The sequence below is a fragment of the Cryptosporidium ubiquitum genome, assembly GCF_001865345.1.
Source record: "Cryptosporidium ubiquitum isolate 39726 chromosome Unknown contig_12, whole genome shotgun sequence".
Lineage (NCBI taxonomy): Eukaryota > Apicomplexa > Conoidasida > Eucoccidiorida > Cryptosporidiidae > Cryptosporidium > Cryptosporidium ubiquitum.
The window spans coordinates 644,604-666,922 of NW_021639804.1; the positions used below are offsets into that span (position 1 = coordinate 644,604).

General features: G+C 33.0%; 2 protein-coding genes across 2 annotated transcripts; both read right to left on the reverse strand.

Annotated features, from left to right (window-relative positions):
- Nucleotides 1-8: 8 nt before the first annotated feature.
- cubi_02085 (uncharacterized protein) lies at nt 9-14,516 on the reverse strand (the record flags this gene model as incomplete). The annotated part of the gene is made up of 1 exon (XM_029019097.1): nt 9-14,516. One exon carries the CDS (start codon nt 14,514-14,516, stop codon nt 9-11), a length of 14,508 nt encoding a protein of 4,835 aa, XP_028876571.1.
- Nucleotides 14,517-15,766: 1,250 nt separating this feature from the next.
- cubi_02086 (LPS glycosyltransferase) lies at nt 15,767-21,976 on the reverse strand (the record flags this gene model as incomplete). The annotated part of the gene is made up of 1 exon (XM_029019098.1): nt 15,767-21,976. One exon carries the CDS (start codon nt 21,974-21,976, stop codon nt 15,767-15,769), a length of 6,210 nt encoding a protein of 2,069 aa, XP_028876572.1.
- Nucleotides 21,977-22,319: the final 343 nt, after the last annotated feature.

A 22,319-nucleotide genomic window follows, 5' to 3' on the forward strand; every position in this document is an offset into this window, starting at 1 on the left:
ATTCCACATCAGTTTTTTTCAGTTCTTGTTCTTGGAATAATCTGGAAAGTTACTCTTGTTTTGAAGACAACTTTTTCATCCAACTCACTTATTATGCAGTAAATTGTGAAAGTTTTTCTATTCATTTGTACTAACTGACCTCCTCCATATGGCATCATTACATTCTCTTGATACTTGTTATTTTTTAATAAATCCTTGGCAGGTATATCTCCTTCAGCTCCAACTCCTCCTGAACATCCTAAACTAATATCAGATTCATTTGAAGAACTTTTAAAGTTATTTGAATGTCTTTTTTGAAATCTGTGAATTCCACCATTTATACTTCCAATAATACTATTATTGTTATGACCATTATTATTGTTACAAATAGTTTTAATAATATTGTAGTTAGACCCTCCACTTATACTAGCAACGGAATTTCTAATTATAGAAGAATTTCTATCATCACTTTCTAGATGAGAGACTCTTTTTATATATCCAATCTTGTTTTGAGTGTGAGTTGGAATAGTTCCATAAATTATTCCAGTTTCTGTTGAAAAGGTTAATCCAGTATATTTAGGTAATGCAGGCTTAATACACCATCTTTTGCTAACATCATCCTCTATAAATATATTATGTTGTTGATTAATAATTCCTTTAGTACAATAAAATATTGGCTCGAGATTTACTTGATCTTGGCTGTAAAATGTAATACATGGCCTTGGATCATTAATATCAGATCTAAATTTGCTAGGAAGCGAGTAACCAATTTTTAATATTGGACCTTTTTCTGTAATTATCATTAATCCATTAGGTGTTGCTCCTCCACTACCACTACTACTACTACTACCAACACCTCCTCCACTGTAATTCTTATTCTTGCTTATTATTCTCGAACTTGATTTCTTCTCTCTTAAAACTATAATATTATCATTATTTGAAGAATATTGAGAATCCCCACCCAATTCAATCTGAGATATTGAGGTTTCAATATCTCCTCCCATAATGTCTTCAATTCTCTCTTTCATTCTTTCCTCAATCTCTTTACTATCTTGAGAAGCTCCTGTTTGTAGTCCAACTGCACCAACAATTGCAAGTACTGATTGTACTGCAGTACTTAATTCATTTCTCATACCTTCAAAAGTTTTTATTGCTATACCTACAAAAATACAAAATAATAATAAAGAAGCTGATGTTGCCATTATTATTAATCCTTGTCTCTCATAACTTAATCCTACATGATCATGTACTAATTGTGGCAAGAATAATCCAAAAAGCACTTCAAATCCATCTAATAACTCCTGTAAATCTAATGATTTATCCTGGTTTAAATCCATTAAATCAAACATTCTCTTTACTTCTCTTACTGGAAGCTGAATTCTCATATTATTTAATAGTTCACAAAGTAAATCAAAAGATAAACCTTCTTTACTTAAAGCTGCTAATATTGAAACCATATCTCCTGGACGTATTAGACCATATCTATTACTATACTCCAAACATTTAGATGTTGCTTCAATGACTGCTGAATCTGGCTTTTCTAGATGTAAACCAATATTCAACACTACTTTAATTGCTTCTGGCCATAATCCTGTCATTAATTTTTTTGGAAGTAATCTTCTCACTGAATCAATATTTATAACAACTCCTTCCATTGGATCCATTCCTGTTGGATCCATTAGTATTCTTAAATGTACAGATTCCTTTAGATTATTTCTTGTCTTACTCTTCCTTATGTAAGATTCCATATTCTCCAAAGAATCATCAAATTTATTTAAGTTATTTAAATTTTTCTTTTCTTTCTTGAATCTTCCTCCTATTGAAATTCTTTTTGAGAATTTTTTTCTAGAGGAACTTAACTCACAGTCCATTATATATGCAGATTTAAATTTGTGTTTATGCCTACCTCCCTTCTCTTTAAAACCTCCAAGATAAGGTTCATCTTCAAATACACGATTATTATTACCAAAATGCTCTTCTTTACTAATAAATCCAGAATCCTCTCCTTCATCCTCTTCCTCATCCATGCAATTTTCTTCTTCATTACTTCTCCTTAATCTATGTAAGTTATTTACACCATTAATTTCCATATTTTTCAAAGCTAATTCATCCTTATCAGTAAAATTGCAGTGATTTTCTTCCTCTTCTTCTCTTTCCATATTTCTTTCGTAATTCCTGAAAGGTATTATAAAAGGAGTGATATTTAGAGGATCTTTTGGGAGGCTTTTCCATATTGATTCAACCCCAGAATTTGGAATTGATATTTTAGCCAAAGCCAAAAACCTTCTTAACATTTCATGGGTAAAGTATCCTCTGTAAGATTGTACATCCTGAGCATCAAAATGTTTGTTTTGGCCAGTAACTTCATAGAGAGATGATTTGAATGTACCAGTAGCCATACTATTACCAGACATGCTCCCTGCTCTCAGAATACCTGTACCACCATAGCCAGTATTCTTAGCACTAGTATTGTTACTGTGACTACCTGTTGAATTGTTATTGTTAATATGATTGTTTCCATTAATTACACTCACTCTTCTCCCACTCAAATACTCACCCTCGTCATTATTTTTGTATATTGGCTGAAGATAAACCATAATGATGAAATCTCTTGCCAAAGAAGCATTAACAAATGGTCTCACACTTCCCATATTTAAGTTTAAACAAAGTAATAACCACAATATATAACTTTGAAGCTTATGGCTTGAGAATCCTAAAGTAGTTAAAGCAGTATCAAATATATCAAATGATATATTAAAGTCTACCATATTAGAACTACTCCCAGTCATTTTCTCAAAGTAATCTTCTTGATTCTTGTTTATCACTTTATTGTTATTCATACCCCCAAAACCAACTTCTACATTATCTAGTTCACTGATAGCTAAGGTACCATTTAATTGATTAAAGTTATTACTTTGTGATCTACTAAAGAACAAAAGTTTGTTTTGTTCAATTTCGTTCTTTCTAACTTTCTGATCACCTAGATTCTTATTTCCAATATTTAATTGTGAATTATCAGACTTATGTATGTATAAACTTTTGTGTTTTTTGATAAACTCATGTAACTGAGATCTTCCAATAAATCCACATCTTAAAACTGCTAATTTGTGAAAATCTTTTACTACATCCTCAGGTATTCCTTTAATATTACTCAGCAAAGTCCAATCTAGTAACTCCCCATAATTTGAACATTTTTCTTGAATTATTTTGTTCAAGAATTTATCTTCTAAAGTCATTCCTCCAAATCCACCATAATTTGAGTTTGAAAATGGTAAATCCTTTTCTGCCATACCATTTAAACCAAATCCTATATCATCCAAATTTCCAATTCCAAAGTCTCCGCCTCGGCCTAACCCTTTTTCATTCACTGAAGAACCAAAGATATTACTTTGACTAGTTAAAAAAGATCCTACAGTTCCTCCATTTATTGAGTTTGAAATAATATTATTAAAGTTGGTATTCTTGTGAATGTGAAAAACATTAATATTTGGACCTAATCCAAGCTCACTTAATCTCTCTAAAGGATCACCTGATCCCATTAATAGCATATTATTGCTTATTAAACCCAAGAAATGTAAAGAAACCAATAAACCAGGAAAATTTAAACATCTTTCTGTTAATGTTTGTAATGCCAAATCTGATAGTTCAACGGGCAAAAAACCACTTCCATTGCTTAACTTTGTGAAAACACTATTTACATGTTGAAGATTTCTTTCTTCTATATAGTTAAGATTTGTTAAACTCACAGAGTTGTCATAAGTTACACTTGGAAGACGGTCTGTTGATAGATCGATCCCACATAGTCGGATTAAGAATATAAAAGCATCCATCCAAAGATATTGAGATACTATAACTTGAATTACCTGTTCTAAAGTCGTCTCTGTAAATTCACTGGTATTAGAAGTTGACGATGAAACTCCAATTCCACCTCCTCCATCAGTTTCTCCATTAACAGTGGCTCCCCCTCCTTTCAAAATACCATTAATTTCATTTGTTTTTGAATCAACTAAAGCTGAATGAAATACTTCTACACTAGTTTTTACTTCTCTATGATGAATTTTATTTTTATCACTTTGGTTCTCTACTGAAGAGGAGATATTATGGTCATTATTAGAGAAATTTGATACTGAGGTACCCCCAGATCTTGAACTTGTAATAGAGTTAGCTCTTCTCAATACTGTCTGAATTGCCCCGAGAATCACTTTCATTCCTTGATGATTTCTTGGTAAGATTAATACCTCTTCAGTAATTAAAGTATGAGATCTTTTCCAAGGTATATCCACAGTAAGCATTTCAACATCAGTATCTTTTAATACACTTAAAGCATATAGAGCTTTAGTTATTAGAGATACTTGAAATTGTAATGATGCATTTCCTTGAGATAATGATATTATCTCAAGTGTATCCTTAACATTACGTTGATTTTCTACTCTGTACTCTTTTAAGGCATCAACAACTTGAGCTGCAGTCTTTGGAGGAGCGGATACAAAGTAATCATGTATTGAAACAGAAATCTCATTTAAAGATGGTCCATAAAAGACATTTACTATTCTTGCAGCCTTTCTCCTTATTAACTTTGGATAAACTATGTCCAAAAAGTGGTCAGCTCCTTTCTTAACTCTACTTCTGTCAAACAACCTTCCTATTATATGGTTAAATAAGATCCAAATATCCTGTCTAATTTCGTTATGTAGAATTCTCATTAGCTGTAAAAATTTGGTTGTATCATCAGAGTTTTTGTTCTGAGATGATAAATTTTTAATTCCTATAGAATCGCCTCCTCCTCCTGCTCCTCCAGTGTTAATACTATTTAACCCATTATTATTCATACTAAGACCATTTCCTCCTCCTGAGTTAGCTATCATACTGTTGTTAATCCCAGAATTTATGAAATTTGAGCTTGAACCGTTTAAATGTGAGTTGGATAAGTTTAATTGTAAATTTGAAGAAATAGAGGGGTTTCTGTTTAATAATCCAGATCTAACGATACCATTTAACTCATTTCCTTGCCTCTCAAACATAGTTAAGCTTCCACTGAATGTATAATCATCATAGCTACCAATTTTTGAGATCACATTTCCACCACTGATAATGTTTAAATCATCATTAATTGAAGAGTGAGCATTACCAAAAGTTAATACATTTTTCCTCCCAAAAATGGGAATCAATAAAGCAACTTGAGCATCAAATACCTTATAAGCTAAAGAATGGATATCCCTTAAAGCTGTATCAATATCCGGAGTTCTTAAATTCCTGGTAGAAAATGTAAATATGTATTTTAGTTTCTGAACATTCATCTCACGTAGTAACTGGAACTTAGTATGTTTACTAGAGTTACTAACCCCTCCTCTTAGATTACTACTAAGAGAATTAGTATTTTTCCCTCTTATTATAAAACCTCCAGCAGAATCTCTAGTTTCTCCAACTCCATCAAAAGATCCAGAAGACGATTTCGCAGAATTATTTAAAGAGCAAAGCTTTAAGTTACTTAAATCACCAATAATTACACCGATATCGGAATCATTAACCACCTTTCCAAATTGCAAATGATTTCCTGTATTTTTGTTACTATTCAAATAGCCTGAAGATAATAAGTCTATCCATAAATAACCTTTTTGGTCTATTTTAGACTTAAACCCAACTTTTGACCCATTAACAGAACTCATAGTGAAAATATCATCACTAAACTCATCATCATACTCTTCCTCATCCATCATTCCGTTTTCCTGTACTCCCCTATCATCAATTATTCCCCTATCTGTAATAAATTGGTCGTAACCCTGGCTCATCATTGATATGTCGTATTCATTCCCACTGGAACCTCCTCTAATTGGAATAACTTTTTCATAATCTGAATCCAAATTCCCAGGATATAATGAGTATAGTATTATAATATCATCCACAGAAAATCCTTGTTCATCATCTACATTTGTGTTGCATATAGAGTTAAAATGGTCAATAATGTCCTGATATTTGGTATTTAACCCATTTAATAGAAATCTATCACAATGTAAGTTTACAACCCAATACAAAAATTCTTCCCTGTTCAAAAATCCATCTTCATCCATATCAAAAAAGTCAAATATAAGCTTTACTTTAGCCTCATCCGAGAGAGCTTCACTTGGAGGAAAGATCGGAACTTTAACTATAGCACACTTGTACCAAGTATCGAGATGTAGAAAATCCTCGACCTTATATCCAAACCTCGGACCATATTTAACTCCATCCTGTAAAAGTGCTACATCAAAACCTTCTAATAAACTATCCACTTTGTCATTTTCAGAAATCACATCCTTTACAGTAGCCAATTTCATTCCATAATATACTCTCAAAGTTTCTTGAACTCCAACAATCTCTCCTTTTGAATTAATCCCAAACAAGCTTTTTGGAGTTGTTGGGAATATTTTCAAATACTCCCATTTAGAGCAATATAATGAACAATAATCTGTTATTGGGAGTTTTGAGCCAAATGACTGAATCCTTGTACTATGTTTTAACTCCATAGAACCATCCAAAAAGTCCTTCAATGTATTTTTATTACTGGAATGCAAATCAAATGGCCCCTCCACTCCTCCTCCTCCTCCTCCTCCTCCTCCTCCTCCTCCATTATCCCTGCAAATCTGCTGCTTTCCCATACTACTCAACATTGCCTTGGCCCACAAATATTTGTGATTAGTAATTTCACAATGTAATTGTTCAGAGGCAGCAGCTCTAAGATCATTTGGATCTGCTGAGTTTGAATTACTTGTAAATGTTTGATTTGTTGCTTCAAACCAATGTCCTAAAGCAATTGAAATCAACGACTGGAGATTTTCTGCAATAAACCGATCAACAATTCCTCTTGAGGAACTAAAATTATTCCATAAGCTCACAACAACAAATCCCAAAGCTAAAAGCATTACTACATAAGGAAGTATGTTATCTGAGTTAATTAAAGAACCCAATAAGAACCAAAGAAAAAACATTGAAATTGACAATAATGTTAGAAACATTGAAAATAATGTCACAAACATTCCAATCTCTTCAAAAAGTACCAATAATTTGATCCAGTAACGCTCCAAATTCCTTTTCCATTTCAAAATTGGCCCACTTCCTGTCAGTTTTGAGTCTTCATGTCTTTCTTCCTCTTTTCCTTTATTATGAGATGAAAGAGATGAAGTGGATGCAATGAATGTAGTGTGAATTATTAAAAGATGCAGAACTGATAATATTAATAAATGTGGAACAGGAAATGGTAAAGACATAAAGAAATCCCAAGTTGGATTGTATACAATATCTGAAAAGTAATTTGGACTGATGTGAGAATGAGGACTTGAAATTGAAAGAGTTGATAAGTAGTTGTAAACCAGAGTTAATATGATGCATGTTACTGGAAATATTGAAAGTAGTGAAATTTGAAAACCATAAATCATTGCACTTAATATAATTGGTAAAATTGAAAATTGAAAAGAGTACCAAATCTCATGTATTAATTCCTGTCTTTGTTTTATTTTGGCTATATATATTGGGACAAGTATCCCTCCATAGCCAATATTATATCCTGAAATACTATTTAACTTTTCATGATTTAATTCACCATTAGCTAAATAAGTTATTCCAGCTGATGAGTTTAATCTCAAATCTGCATAATTATAAACTTGAGTGTCATTTAGTTGCTCAGGTTCTATTGCTTTTTCCCAGTTTGTTATTGTTCCTAATTCAGTGTACTCACAATTACTGTTTCTCATAGAATTAATTGAACCATCTATTATCTGGTTATTTGAGATACTATTCTTTATAGTTCTAATAAAATTAGTAGATGAACGTTTTAACTGAGCAATTTTTAAAGACATCAAAGCTTTAGACCAACGTTGTTTTGATTTGGAAATACTTTTTATTTCCTTATCTTTGAGCCTATATTGTTTATTATTTTCTTTTGTATTATATATTAAACTTAGTATAGCTTTCCAGCTTCTGAACTTGCTTGATCTCCAAGTAGATTTTCTTCTAAATACTGTTGAGTAATTTGAATGGACTAATAGACCTGAAGATATATTTATAGTTTTAACATCTTCATTTTGATTTAATTCATAATCTCTTTTCTTAGAGCAAAATAAGCATTTTAAATTTGAAAAAAAGCTATAAAATGAATTGGTAACTCTTGAAATGGAGAAGTTTCTTAAGAAAAGCATGATTGAATCTATTTTGAAACAACTTATGACCTTAAGTGTTAAAGGTAAGAATATACTGGTGTCCAAAATGATCCCATTCTTGAGTAAAAACCTATCTGGAGAAGATGACCACCAATAAGTTGAATAATTTAATGTACAATTTTCAATTATATCAACAGATTTTCTTTGGGATTTTAAGTATATACAATTTTCCAATTCCTTGTCCTCACCTCTCAAAATATATTTACTTCCAGTTGTTACTGCTAATGCTTTAGCACTGATCATAAATTGGCCAGGACAGTATGTTCCTCTTTGATATGTTTCTGTAGGGATTGGCTTCCTGATATTCTCACAAACTCTTAAACTACTAGGTGATACCAAAAATCCATATTTGTATAGATCATTATAAGTAACTACTTCCATTTCCAGTCCAAATGTTCTACAGAATGTAGCATATAATAACTCAAACTCACTTAATGTTGTTAATCTGATTACTTTGAATGAGTTTGAAACTGCTACTATTATCTGTTTATTGCAAGTTAAAGATCTTTTCCATCCTACTCCTGTAGAAGACCCAAAGAAATACCCAGAACTCTCTTGAGTATTTGAACCCCTTGGAACAAATGTCTTACCTTGAATAGTTACATTGGATGGAATATCATCCTTGCTAACTGCCATTACCAAATAAACATCTCTTGAAGATGATCTTTGTGAAATAAACGGAACATCAACAGACCATGCAAAAGTACCAGTATTTGGGATTGATTTTTCTCCATGCAAAGAAGATAAATGGGTATCTGTGTAATGATCAAAAACATGCAAATGTAACTTCTTTGGAATGTAACTCGAGCTATCTTTCTTTAATTCTCGCCAAACCCATGTTAATTGGGTGTCACTTCCATTGATAATGATCTTTCCTGGTGTGTCATTAGTAAATCTTGGTTTGTTAGAATTTGAAGTATCTTCAGCCTTTTTATTTCGTCCAGATCTTTCAGAATCACCAAGAGAGTCATTTTTTAAATCAACTCCTACTCCAACTTGGCTCTTTTGCATATTAATGATTGAATTGCTTGAATGATTATATACCAGATAATTACTATTCTCATTACTTTTTTTAGTTACCATTTCTATATCAATACTTTCCACATTACTTAAAGGATTTGAATCAATAATAATATCTTCAGAAAGATCATGTCTCAAATACTGAACCCAAAATGACCTATCCAAAAGCATTGAAAGTTCTCCCCATTGTCCTCCTTCAACATAATAAAGTTTTATTGAGATATCTACAAACTTATTGATTGAAACGGTATTATTTGAAATTGTATCATGAACCTGAATTATGTCATTATCTTGAATTTCAGAATCGTGGCCCATTTTTGAGTGAACTCTTCTACCATGTATAACATCATCATAATCTCTTTCATTCATAGGTACAAAACCTCCTTCAAAACTATCTTCCATATTAGCATCATTAACCAACGACTTCCAAGCTATATCTATTAATCTTGAACATTTTACATCTCCATTTGCCACTACCTGGCCACTATCTGCCTCTTGCAACTCAAACAATATTCTTTTTTGAGATATCAAACTTTGCTCTAAATATAAACTACTAGCAACTGGATCTGAATTGCTCATTTTTTCATCTTTCCCAAACCCACCAATACTTAGTTTACGGCCCTCACCTCCAGAACCGTGTTTTACCTTATTACGTAAAATATAAACATTATTGCCACTTCCAACTTCCATACCATCCATCATATTAATCTGTCGATTAACTCCACTATTTCCATTAAATTTTTCAAAAAAGTTGACATTCTCCAAACAACCTTCAATCCGGACCTTATCAGAATCAAATGATTTATTTTTAAAAGTATAACTTCGAATTGAAGCAAAATTATCATCTTCTTCTGCAATACTAGATGCATGCAAACTACCAAACCTTCCCCCTGAACGGCCCTCTCGAATTGCACCCCCACTCGTATAATTCTCTGAAATTTTTTCTAATCCTCCACTCATTCCGTTCAACGCTTCTCCCGTACCACATGTTCCAGAAAGATCCCTTATTAACCTTGCTACCAACACAAACTTTTTATTCCCTCTCACCTCCGAATATCCGCGTCCATCTTCTGTTTCATGGTCAAAATTTGACGGCACCCCCCCACTAGAATCATTCCCGCCATACACCATACCATTAGTATTGCATGCATTCATGTGGACGCCATGTGGCCCTAAAGCAATACCGGTCTGGTTTTGTGCGCTCAACTCTCTATTGAAACTTTGGTTGGAGAAAGACCTTTCAAATTTCCGCTCACCATTTTTATCTGTGGTGATTCCATCAATTTTATGGGAAGGCTTGTGTTTGTCATTAAGTGTTGGGTTAGTGGTTTCTCCTTCTCCGAAATCAATCATATTGTTTTTAATATTCTTTAAATCATTTTTATCATCCTCCTCTTCCTCAAATCCGTAATCAAAAAAGTTCTCTTGCGAAATACTGCTACGTTTCTTCTTCTTTCCCCCAAGAACATCAAAAATTATAATCTCAATATCCCTAAAATAAAAGGGAATACCAAAAGGAGAATAGTGATCTGTGTTCTTATCAATGAATAAGTTCAGAGAGGATCTCTTCTTAGGCAAAAACCTCCTTAAGAAAAGTAATGGAAAATCTACAAACTTCATTTTGTTTCCTGGAATAATCTCATTGCTCCAGTTACTCTGCTCAATAATATGGCCAGAAGATGATATTCTTAGAATTCTTAGTCTGTATTTTTGATCAGAAATAAGCTCATATGGCATTGTTACCTCAAAAATACATTTATCAGTATATTTCATTGGAACAAACAGCTCCTGTTGGTTCCTTCCCAAATGTGTAGTTAATGATGCCTCGTTTGCTGGAATGTAAAGGAAAAACTCTGAAATTTCTGAACCATTTGCCCCTTCCCCATTACCAATATTGCTATTTCCACTCATTTGAGATAAGTTTTCTATCTGTTTAATATATATGCAAAGCTTTTCATTATCTCTCCTTTTTTGTCTTTGGTTCCACCTCAATAATAATCCAAAGTTTGGCCACTGAATTGTAGAAACCATTACAATCCACTCTGCAGCTTCCGAAGTCCTGAAATCATGATTCAAACGGTGAGAAGCTGTACTTACCAGTTGCATTTCTCTAATACCTGTCAAAAACCAGGGGAAAACATAGTAATAAAGTACCCACATGGCTGCTGTTGCTACCAAAATTGCACATAATATATTCAAGGATAGAGAAACTATGTATCCTTGTAAATCATTTGCTGTCACAAGATCTTTCAATATTGCATCATTTTCTGCTGTAAATATGTATTGCTCGATATTTTGATTTGGACTATCAGATAGAACTTCTGGATTCGATACAAAATCGTCATCTGCTAACATGGAACTTTTTAGAATCTTCTTAGATAACTTACTCCATCCCGGAATTAGCCACCCAGGGAATATTATGCTCTCCAAAAATGATACTAATGAGAAAAACAACTTAAATAATCTCCTCAATTGGCTCTTTAATTTCTTTATTGTCCATTTTGTAAGTGAAAATAGATTTCTATCAGATACACTTAACCCATTTTTTCTCCCCAAACCTAAGTCCGAATTGTAAGTCTTTACTTCTTCATCATTCTGAGTCCATACTATTACACTTGGTTGCTGAGCCGTATCTATTATTGCTTTGTTTATTACACTAAAAATATTTTCAGCTATTGAAGATTCACAAGCTCTAATTCTGCTTGATTTGCCCATATAATTCCCTACATCACTTATACTTTTGATATTTGCAATATCTTCATGGATATTTGAGTCTTGGTTAATGTAATAGTCCTCACTTAAATTGTCATCAAAATAAATTGATTCCTGAAAGTTATTTAAGAGTAATTTTGGTCCATTCTTAACTCCAAATATTTTCTTTAACTCGCTTAATTTACTTTCCTGCCTATTTTTCCCATTTTCAGAAGATGTAGATTCTTCTGGGCCAATCATCTTTGAAATCTTACTTGTCATATTTGCTAGTAACCCTCCTTTCTCTTGGTCTCCAAAACCATTATCCACACTTTTGTGAATTACACCCTCCACTTTTCCAACAGTATCTTTGTTGTTGTTTTGAGTACTTGCATTCCCATTAATAATATTACCAATTATTCCGTTGCTGTTGACTATATTCTGATTATCATCAACATTAATTACGTCCAAATCTTCCAAATCTGAATGGCTCGCTGGAACCATACATTTTAATCCAAGAATATGAATAAATAGAGTGTATATTCTAGGCATTAAAAGACCACCTGATAACAATACCAGAGCATATGGGTCACGAATAAAAGCTCTTGAAGATACCGCTTTCCAAGTTCCCTTAGGATATTCTCCATTGCCTAAAATGTTAATATATACAACCCAGGGACTCGCAAGGTCTTCTTGAAGCCACTTTGAAAATCTACTAAATCTTGCCTTCGAAAATGCAAGCAAATGTGGATCTTTCCACTGGTGTCTTCCTGCCCAAGTTATCAATTCATCAGAAAATTTATCGGAATTAGAATTTGATTCAGAATTGGAATATACATTTACATATACTGGAGGAATGCTACCTTGAATGTTAATTCTTGTGTTAATTAAAGAGCCTGAAAGTTTGTTTTCTAAAAATGATGAATCTGGATTTAATGTAGCCACAACTGACGCAGTCTTATAATATCCATGACTATTCAACCCATTTGACTTACTTTCCAGTTGAACCTTAACATTTTCAGCCCTTAAAACTGCCAGTTCTGCAATTCTGACCGGCATCACAACCAATAATGGTGTTTTGCTATTAATATATATTGGAGCTCCCCTGCTTTCTATGAGCACACCCCTATGAATAGAATCCTCAATATTTGGGAGATCTATGGAAGCCCAACCATCTGAAATTGTAAGTGAGATGTTTTTAGAATATACATCTTTTAAATCAAAAGTTCCATGTAATGCTTCCAAGTGAAACATGGATTTAGCTCTGATTGGAATTGATGATGAGACTCTCATATATGTTGAGGATGGTACAAACTTGACAGAAAGTTCATCGAACTGAAAGTTATCAGCCAGAAAAAAGTTTATAGAACATTGAAAATAATCACCAGTATTGGTTTGGTGCAATTTTATTAACAAGTTTGAATCATTAACAAAATTCCAAGGTCTCAGACTTGAATCACAGTACTCCTTATACTCTTTCCAAGAAACACTTTTTATATTATAATCACTATAAGTATCCCAAGGAAGAATATACCTTTTTAATATCCAGAAAAAAGCTCCGTGTGAACATACATACTCAAACTTATCTTTCTTTTTAGATGGTATACGGTACCTTCCAGAACTTCCTGAGTACATGTGTGATTTGGAAAATAATCTCCAAGATCTTACTTTAATATAACTAAAATCATTGGATGAATTAAGAAATTGAATTTGGCAATGTTTAATATCCAATGTTACATTTAAAGGTCTGTTGATTGCATCCTCAGATACTTCCGAGTCTTGCTTAGTACTGAATAAAGGGAAAAGCTTTTTTATTAAACTACTTTTACTCACTAAACGCATATCAACGCTTCCTGATGTTTTTGAATTCTTAGATCTTAGAAAAGAAGGAACCAACTCTTCATTATGTTCATTTTTCGGCTCAAAAATACTTCCCAGTGGATATAATGGTATTATGTCATTAATGATATACTCATCTAAAAATATTGAAATGCAATAAACAATGAAAAGTAACAAAAGCAACCAGAGAAATAATATTGGGCGTACATTCAATTTTTGTAATTTAATGACTGGAATTCCAAAAGATACAGGAAATTCTCTTATTACTAAAAATTCTGAGCTTGGTAAACTTAACATTTCTCTCTTATGAATTCGCTTTGACTTTCCTCTACTTTTTAATAGCATCAATAACTCACGGCTGTTTTCGTCTTCGTCATACATTTCATCTTCTGAATCCAATTCTTCAGATTCTGTTTCTTCACACTCCTCAACACCAGTAGCATCTAATTCGTCTTCTGAATTTTCCTTTTCTGTTTCTGTATAGCCCCTTTCTCCTGGATCCCTCCCTTTTTGGTCTTGAGATAGTCCATATTTGCCAAATACTCTACTTTCATAATTTTCGCTATTCATTAACTTTCCATTAATAAGCTCTCTTTCAACATCTAAGTAATCACTATTAATAATTTGGTGAAATGTTGTGATAATACAGTCATCGTATTCTTTCTGTTCCAATACATGATATTTTTCTGGTCTCAATGTTGCATTTTCAATGTAATCATCTGGGTATTTTTCATATTGCTCCAAAATCCTCTCAGAATGAGGTTTTTGATTAATTCTAGAATCATAATCTTCCATTTCTTCTTTATTAATATTTTCTTGTTTTGAATTATTTTTATACCCAAATTTTAAGTTCACTATTTCATTTTATTTTATTATTTAATTATATTCTTAGAGGCTCAAAGCCATTTCTTGGAAAGTATCTTCGACTCTTTAGTCCAAAAAAATTAAAGTACCTGATACTCAATGCCTTTTTTATTTTTTAAATATTTATTTATTACATGCGTTTGGTTTTTTTTTTTTTATATTTATTGATTTCTCCGCTTTTTTCTCCCCTCTCATCCCCACCCACCCCCCTTACATGCTATTTTTTGTGATTTCCAAATTGCTTTCTATCAGATAAAATATATATTTCATAGTTTTATACCACTAATTGTGTTTAACTTGAAATTCATTTTTTAAATATCAATTTAAAATACAATATAAATCAGAGATAGATATAAACGCAAAAATATATCTCCCCACGCTTTTCTGTCTAATTACTATTTACTTGTTTTAAATAAATATTTACCTATTTAAATGTAACTAATGCGCATGCAGGCACTTAAAAAGTCAAGCTTAAACAAATGCATGCATTCTTAGGCCCACATGGCAGTTATTGGAGAGAATTTTTCCCACAGAAACGACCAAATTTACAAAAAAAAAGACTTAATTTACTTGAATACTAGCACGACTGTTTTATCTGTCAAAAAAACAAAATCTAAGTTCTATTAATCACAAATTACAATTCACCTTTTAATAAGAAAAAATTGATAAATATTACTCATTACCGTTTTGTTTTTGATATTTTTTTTCAAACAATAATCTTACGTGTCTGCATGCAATTCGCTTAAACCAGGCGGGAACATATTCATGGTATTGCATGCATCCACACAAATATGTAGCAACACTAATTTAAGAAAAAAGTATTAGCAAGACTTTTTGAATACTTGAGGTATATTGAATAAAAAAAAAAAAGTGAAAACTTTGATAGTAACAAAATCAGGTTAATATTTTTCTACAATCCAAAACAGAGTTATCTTTTTATCATTTTTATACTGAATGTCATTCAATGATATGATAATATATTAAGATTTTGAAATTGATTATTAAATTTAGTCTTCTTTTTTCCATATCTCAAGATAATGGTTTTCTCATGATATAATCTAAAAAAATACTTGATTTTTTTTTAAGACATTTATGGAGTCTTCCAAATGAAGATTCCACTTAATATGTAAATGAATCTTTCCATAACATTTTCTCGTAAATCTATATTTTAATTCTATATTTTAGCAGAATAAACCAAGTGAATCAACAAAATTGTCGATGCTTTGATAAAATAATTTATCTCCGACCGTCTCACAAGGAAAATCTTGAATAAGAATAGAAGGAGCCAATACATAGGCTGAGAAGGGAGATATATTGAGGAAGACGGTTTGCTTGAGAGACTTTGTATTAATAAATCTATAAGGAGATTCATGTTGAAAAGACTTTTGGAATGCTTTATTATTAATAGAGTTAATATTGGCAGGTTCTGAGTTTGAGTCAAATAGCTTGAATCCTTGCTCAGATTTGACAGAACAAGAACAGAAGTTACCAATAACATGGTATTTCTTGTCCCCTCCAAATCTCTCATCTTGAGTATCAATTATTAGGCTCTGAGGAAGTTCGCTTGAAATTCCAAATCCGTAATTATTATAGTACTTATCGCTGTAGTTGAAAACAAAAACGCAGTTATTTCTTTCAACCACCAATACTTTGTCCAATTCATGGCATAAAATAACATTAACATTAGATGATGAATTATACAAACTATCTGTTGTTAAGATCTTCAGCGAATCCTTGGAAAAATTGTCAATACTTTTTCCTCTAGAAAAGATTTTTTGGATAGATTTTGAACCTTCTTGTCCACTGTTTGGAGTTGAATCCAAGTAAATAACGGACTCATTATCTATTAGATTACTATCTCCAGAAACCTCATCTAATCTTTTAATAACTGCCTGATTCTTTGTTACTGGCTTCTTGGAAAATTTGGAAGCTGGAGAAATTTCTGAAGGTATTACTGAGGTGCTGCTTTTAATTAAAGGAGAAGTTAATTTAGAACAAGCTGAAGAAAAACCGCTCTTATTTAACTCTCCTTCTACACCTTCTGTGAATGTGCTCAAATAATTATTGCAGATATTATAATCCTGAATGTTATTTCTGACTATCCAGTTTAGAGACTTTTCGAGACGAATCAATATAGTATTGAAGAACTCTAAATGTTTGAACTTTAGACTCTTGTTATCTGCCAAGTCCCATCTACAACACATTTTGCTAACATCCATGTCATTATTTGGTCTAGGTAGATCAAAAGAATCGGGGTTACCAAATTCAGAGCCCATGCTCTGAAAAACTCCATTCTTTGCAAAGGCCATCATTGTTAATACAAGTAACTTCAATTGCTTAAGAGCAAAGACTGACTTTTCAAAACCATCAAACACCATCATATGATGATAAAGAGCATTTTCTCCAAAGGACTGAAGAATTAATGGTGTATTAGGCTTTAAAATCAGGCTCGGAGCAACGTCTAAAACATTACACTGCTCAAAATACAGAAAACTTGTTATTTGAGCAATGGAATCCCAAGAAAATGAATAAGCTGCCTTTACTCTACCCCTAGATCCCATCCATCTTGAATGATCAAAGTTTTTTAGTATCTCACAGCATCCCCAAGCAATACTATCTTTACATGGCTCTACCAAATACCCATCTACATTTGGAGTTAAGAAATCCCTGGGGCCACCACTAGTGGTAGCAACAACAGGTTTTCCAGCTGTCCATCCTTCCAATACAACAATTCCAAATGGCTCATTTCTAGACGGTACTACAACTGCGTCGCAAGCCTTATAAAGTCTGATTACATCATCTCCCAACTTCTTTCCAACAAATCTGACCGAATTGTATATGCCTAACTGGTGGGACCTACGAACAATTTCATCTTTCTGATGTCCATCTCCAACTATAATAAATTTTGTATCATTACGATATTTTAATATACTAGGCACCGCCTCAATAAGCAAATCTACTCCCTTTTGTAGAGCCATTCTTGCAACACATAGAAATGTTGGTTCTAGAGGTCCTATACCATATTGCCTTTTAACTTCTCCAGCATCATTCATTACTACTCTATCAAAAGTCCTGCAATGAATTCCATTATAAATTACTTTAATTTTGTTCCTGTTAACCCCAAAAAGTCTGCATACCTCTTCTGCCAACACCCCACTTACACAAATCAGTCTATCTGCAGTATGGCATCCCTCCCTCTCTATATCAGCTATTCTGCTACTTTGTCCTCCAAACGACTGATTTCCACATCTACCATATTCAGTTGAATGCACTGTGAAAATGGTTGTCCTATTATTATTTCCAATTCTTCTTAAACTTGTCAATACAGGGGCTGCTAGCCAATCATGGCAATGGCAAATATTAAATCGATACCCATTTTTCACATTTTTAAGCATTGGATAATCCGGTACCTTTGTTAGCCCATCTTCCCACCTTTGCATATAATAAACAAATGAATTACACATATTTGTAATTTCAGTCACAAAATCAGAATTCAATTGGAAAGGACACTCATGATACAATACTCCATCATGAACTTTGATCACATATGCTGATGTTGTTGCTCTTGTGAATAGATGGACTTCGTGTCCTAGTCGTACTAGACTTGCAGATAGTTCTGAAACATGAGGCGAGACTCCACCAACCAAGTGAGTATGGAGACTTTCCCAACTAAACATTGCAATTCTAAGTGGGTTCTGAGTTACTGTTTTCATTTCCAAAGATTCTATCCCATATAATCTTTTGGAAACAAACTCAACTGTATGTAAGTCAGATCCCCCTTTGTTTAAATAACTACCATTTATATTTTCACTATCATCTCCTGTATCAATAAAATTTTGTTTTTCTCTGTTTTTGTACAAAATTCTGATTTTCTTGTTAGAGTTCCTCATTTTATCTTCTTGAGGAAGTAGCTCGTCAATTATGTCTTTCTTTATATTCAAACTGGATGGGTTCTTTAGTATGATACTTTGTAGGGAACTGCAAATTGAATTATCCCAAACATAGTCGAATCCCATACCTCCATACTCCAAAGGAACTGTAAGCTCTGAGCAAGCCTTATCATCATTTCCTCTCAAAAGAAGTTCATTTGCTATTGTTACTGCGAATGGCTTAATAGTATGAATAGTATCATTAATCAAAGCCAAAATTGACGAGATGCACGAGTATTTCTCTTGCTCTTCTGATAAGTCTGGAACAGTGAATCTAAAACCATCAATACCCAGTTGATTCATCAGATAATGAAATGAAGAAAGGATCTGAGCCAGCATTGGAATATATCCCAAATTAAGTCTACTGTAACTTTTGTTGAAAGCAAAAAGCGAAGAAATCACGTCTGGAGTATGTTTAAAGAAACTTGGATTGAATGTATTTAAATTAGTCAGCATAAATGACTCGTACAAATCTACAATGGAGTCATCCAAAAATAGCTCATCAACTCTGATTGTATTACTATTAATAGTACTGTTGCTTCCTCCACTTCCAAGTACAAAAGAACCTTCCCTACTTATGTTTCCACTACTTACTTCGCTTCCTGTACGCATATTAATCTCATCAGTATCTATAATATCTTGTAAATTACTTAAGTTATTGTTCATTTCCCTATCGCACGGCTGTAGCATTGAGTTTGAGTTTGTAATATCAGCAAAAGTGAGGTTAAAGTCCATAAGCACTGCAATTCCTCTTGAATGGCAATCATCCATTAGGTCCTTAAACTCATCCAGAGTACCATATTTACTATATGGAACAAAATAATTGAATGGGTATTGGCTTTTGTTGAAGAATTGATAGTGCTCCAATAGACCAGTTAATAGCAAACAGTTATATCCGCCTCTTGATATTCTTGGAAGTACATTCTCTCTAAAGCTTGCAAAAGTTCCAAATTCCCCTTTATTTTTGGATGAAAAAGCAATATTTGCTTCATATATGTACAAAGGAGACTGTCTCAAATTTGTTACAAGCTCTTTGACAATGCTTCCAACAGATATTGGCCAGTCCCCTTCGTCAGATTCAAGGGTCTTATCCTTATTTGCCCTTAAAAATCCTAGAGTCTTGGGCTTTGAAACACACCTTGGAAGAGGATATTTGAGACTTCTATTTCTTGGGCTTTCAAATTCAGTTTGGTCACCCAAGTAAAAGTTGCAATTCATCAAAGCGTTTTCAGTACTATCTTTGATTCCTGAAGTGACCAAAGACCTTGAATATGAGAGTAGTCTGTAAGTCTCCAGTTCTTGGGATGAAACTGCTCCAAGGCTATCATTTACTTCCATCATCTGAGCTTCTGAAGAATTGGCTTTAGAAGTAACAATTCTAATTTTGAATGAAATTGAATTAGCTTCAGGATTACAACTTAAAAAGCTTTGTAGCTTGTTTTCATCCAGAATTATTGAATAGACCCTATTTTTCATGAAATGTGGAATGGAAGGGTAGCCTTCATATAATTCCTGATTCATCAAACAAATGTTTTCTGTTTCCAGTTGCATTGGGTGAGAAGTCTTGTTCCAATCGTTAAAATCTCCCACTAAGTAAATACTTAGAGCTCTTAACCCTTCCTTTATGCTCCTTCTTCTCCTCTTAAGTCCATAGCAAAAAACCTGATCAGAAAGCTCATCTCCTATAAACTCTCTAATTAACCAAGCTTTTTTGCCATTTCCCAATTCTGACTTCTTTCTAAGTTCTACAACACCCATGCTTTTGTAGATTTCACAAAACTTCCTGAAACCCTCCTTGCACCAAATTTTTTCGCTTTCTGTAGCTCTTAAATCCTTTTCAGATTCTGCATGTGCATGTGTAAGAGGTAATGCAAAGCACTGCATGCAGCTTCTATCAGTACATTTGGCGCCACCCCACACTGACTTTGCCAGCTTGGCCTTTAATGCACATGTGTCAAATTTCATTTCTCTGCACTCATAAAACTCCTCGTCTTTAACGGATTCTTGAAGAATAGGCACTTCTTGGCAGTCTGTTAGCTTATCTGTCTGACTTTTATTGCCATTAATTGCTAAATTTGAGTAAATTTGGTTTCTTTTTCTAGCATTGGAAGCAGCAAAAGAGTTAGATGCGTCAATTATTGCAGATTCCCAATAGCTCAAATTTGAAAATTCAGAAACCAAAAGAGGGTCTTCTTCGAGCTCAACCACTTCGTTATCTCCGAAGGTACTGAGACCTTTATCAGTAGATTTCTCGTTCTCATCCAATCCCTCTAGAACTGAGCCTTTCTTCGACAACACCAAGTTCTCTGTGCTTGAATTAATGGAGGTAGTTACTGAATCTAGGTCTGTGGATGAAAATCCGTTTGTTGAATCTACTAGTTTGCAAGAATCTGTTGAGTAGCAATTTGAAGTGGTGGTTGTTACCGACTTGCTATCTAAGTTGCCTCCCTCCATTATATTTTCCTTAATTTCCAAATCTCTTTCAGAATCCATTATTCTGAATATGTTCAAATCTTCAAAGCTTTCCAGAGAGTTATAAATCAGCTTCTGTGTTATAAATTCTGCTCTAACTTCCCCCTGAGCCAAATTTTTGAGGGAAGAAACGTAGCTACTCCAATTATAAGTGCTTGTTACCATTGCATAGTCCGTTGGGCTGGTGAATATGTGAATCATATAAGCATCCTTCTTAGGGCTGGACAAAGACATCTTCTCCAATTCGTCTTCAAATCTTACTTGGGTATCTAATTTATTCTCAATGCTAAAGCAGAAAACAGCTAGGAATGATTCTTCTATCTTATTTAACCAATAATCCCCATATAATGCCTCAACTTCGCTTATAAGTTCTGAAATATTGCCAACTTCACTGAATTTTACCATAAATGTTAAAGAAGATAAATCAAAGTTTCTGATTCTTTCGCCACTTTCCTTTAGAAAAGAATTACAAAAAGCTAATCCTAAATTGTTTCGTGAATTCTCAATATCTCTCCTCCTTCTTAAAGTAGTCATCATCCATTTATCATTACCATTCTCGCACTTATTTCCTCCATTCATATTCAAAATTGAGTTTGAGTGGGAAAAGTAATTCTGCAAGATCTCCCTTTCGTTCCTATCTCCAATTACTTCGAACGTCTTATTTCTAAAAATCCCATCATTATAATTGAAGAATTCAAGCATATATAAATTTCTTGGATCTTTGTTATCCTCCAAGACCATCCAATAGCTTCCTTTAACCATTCTAGAAAATTCCTTAAGTTGAATTATTAGACCTAGTTTTTCTTTGTCGTTTTCACATCTTATTAGAGTCATACTTAATGGATAAGAGTCCAGAATGCAGCATTCACCTTCTCTAGTGCTTTTTATCTCCTCATTTTCATGGCATGTTAAAATATCCAGAGCCTCCTCCAATTCCAACCGCATTCTGTTCACATTTTTATCCAACTCAAGTTCCCCCCTATCACTCATCTTACGCTCCCCTAACGTAAGAGTATTTATTTTGTGATAATATCTTTCTTATTTGCAAGTTTTGAATTTTTATAAGTTACCTTCTTTTGTTTTTTGGTTTTCAAAATTCTCTCCAAGTTTCTAAGTTACTTCAATTCGTAAAATGCATAAATATAAGACCTGCTCTTATTATGTTCTTTTCTCCTAGCTGGGGATTTTTCTTCAAGTTTAATTTAGTACCAATTATCTCTTTTATTTTATTTGAACAAATCAGAACTTGCTAATAAATATGTAATCAACTTGAAAAACTAGACAATTATTATTTGTATGTTTATATACAAAATACTAATTATTGGATTCCAAA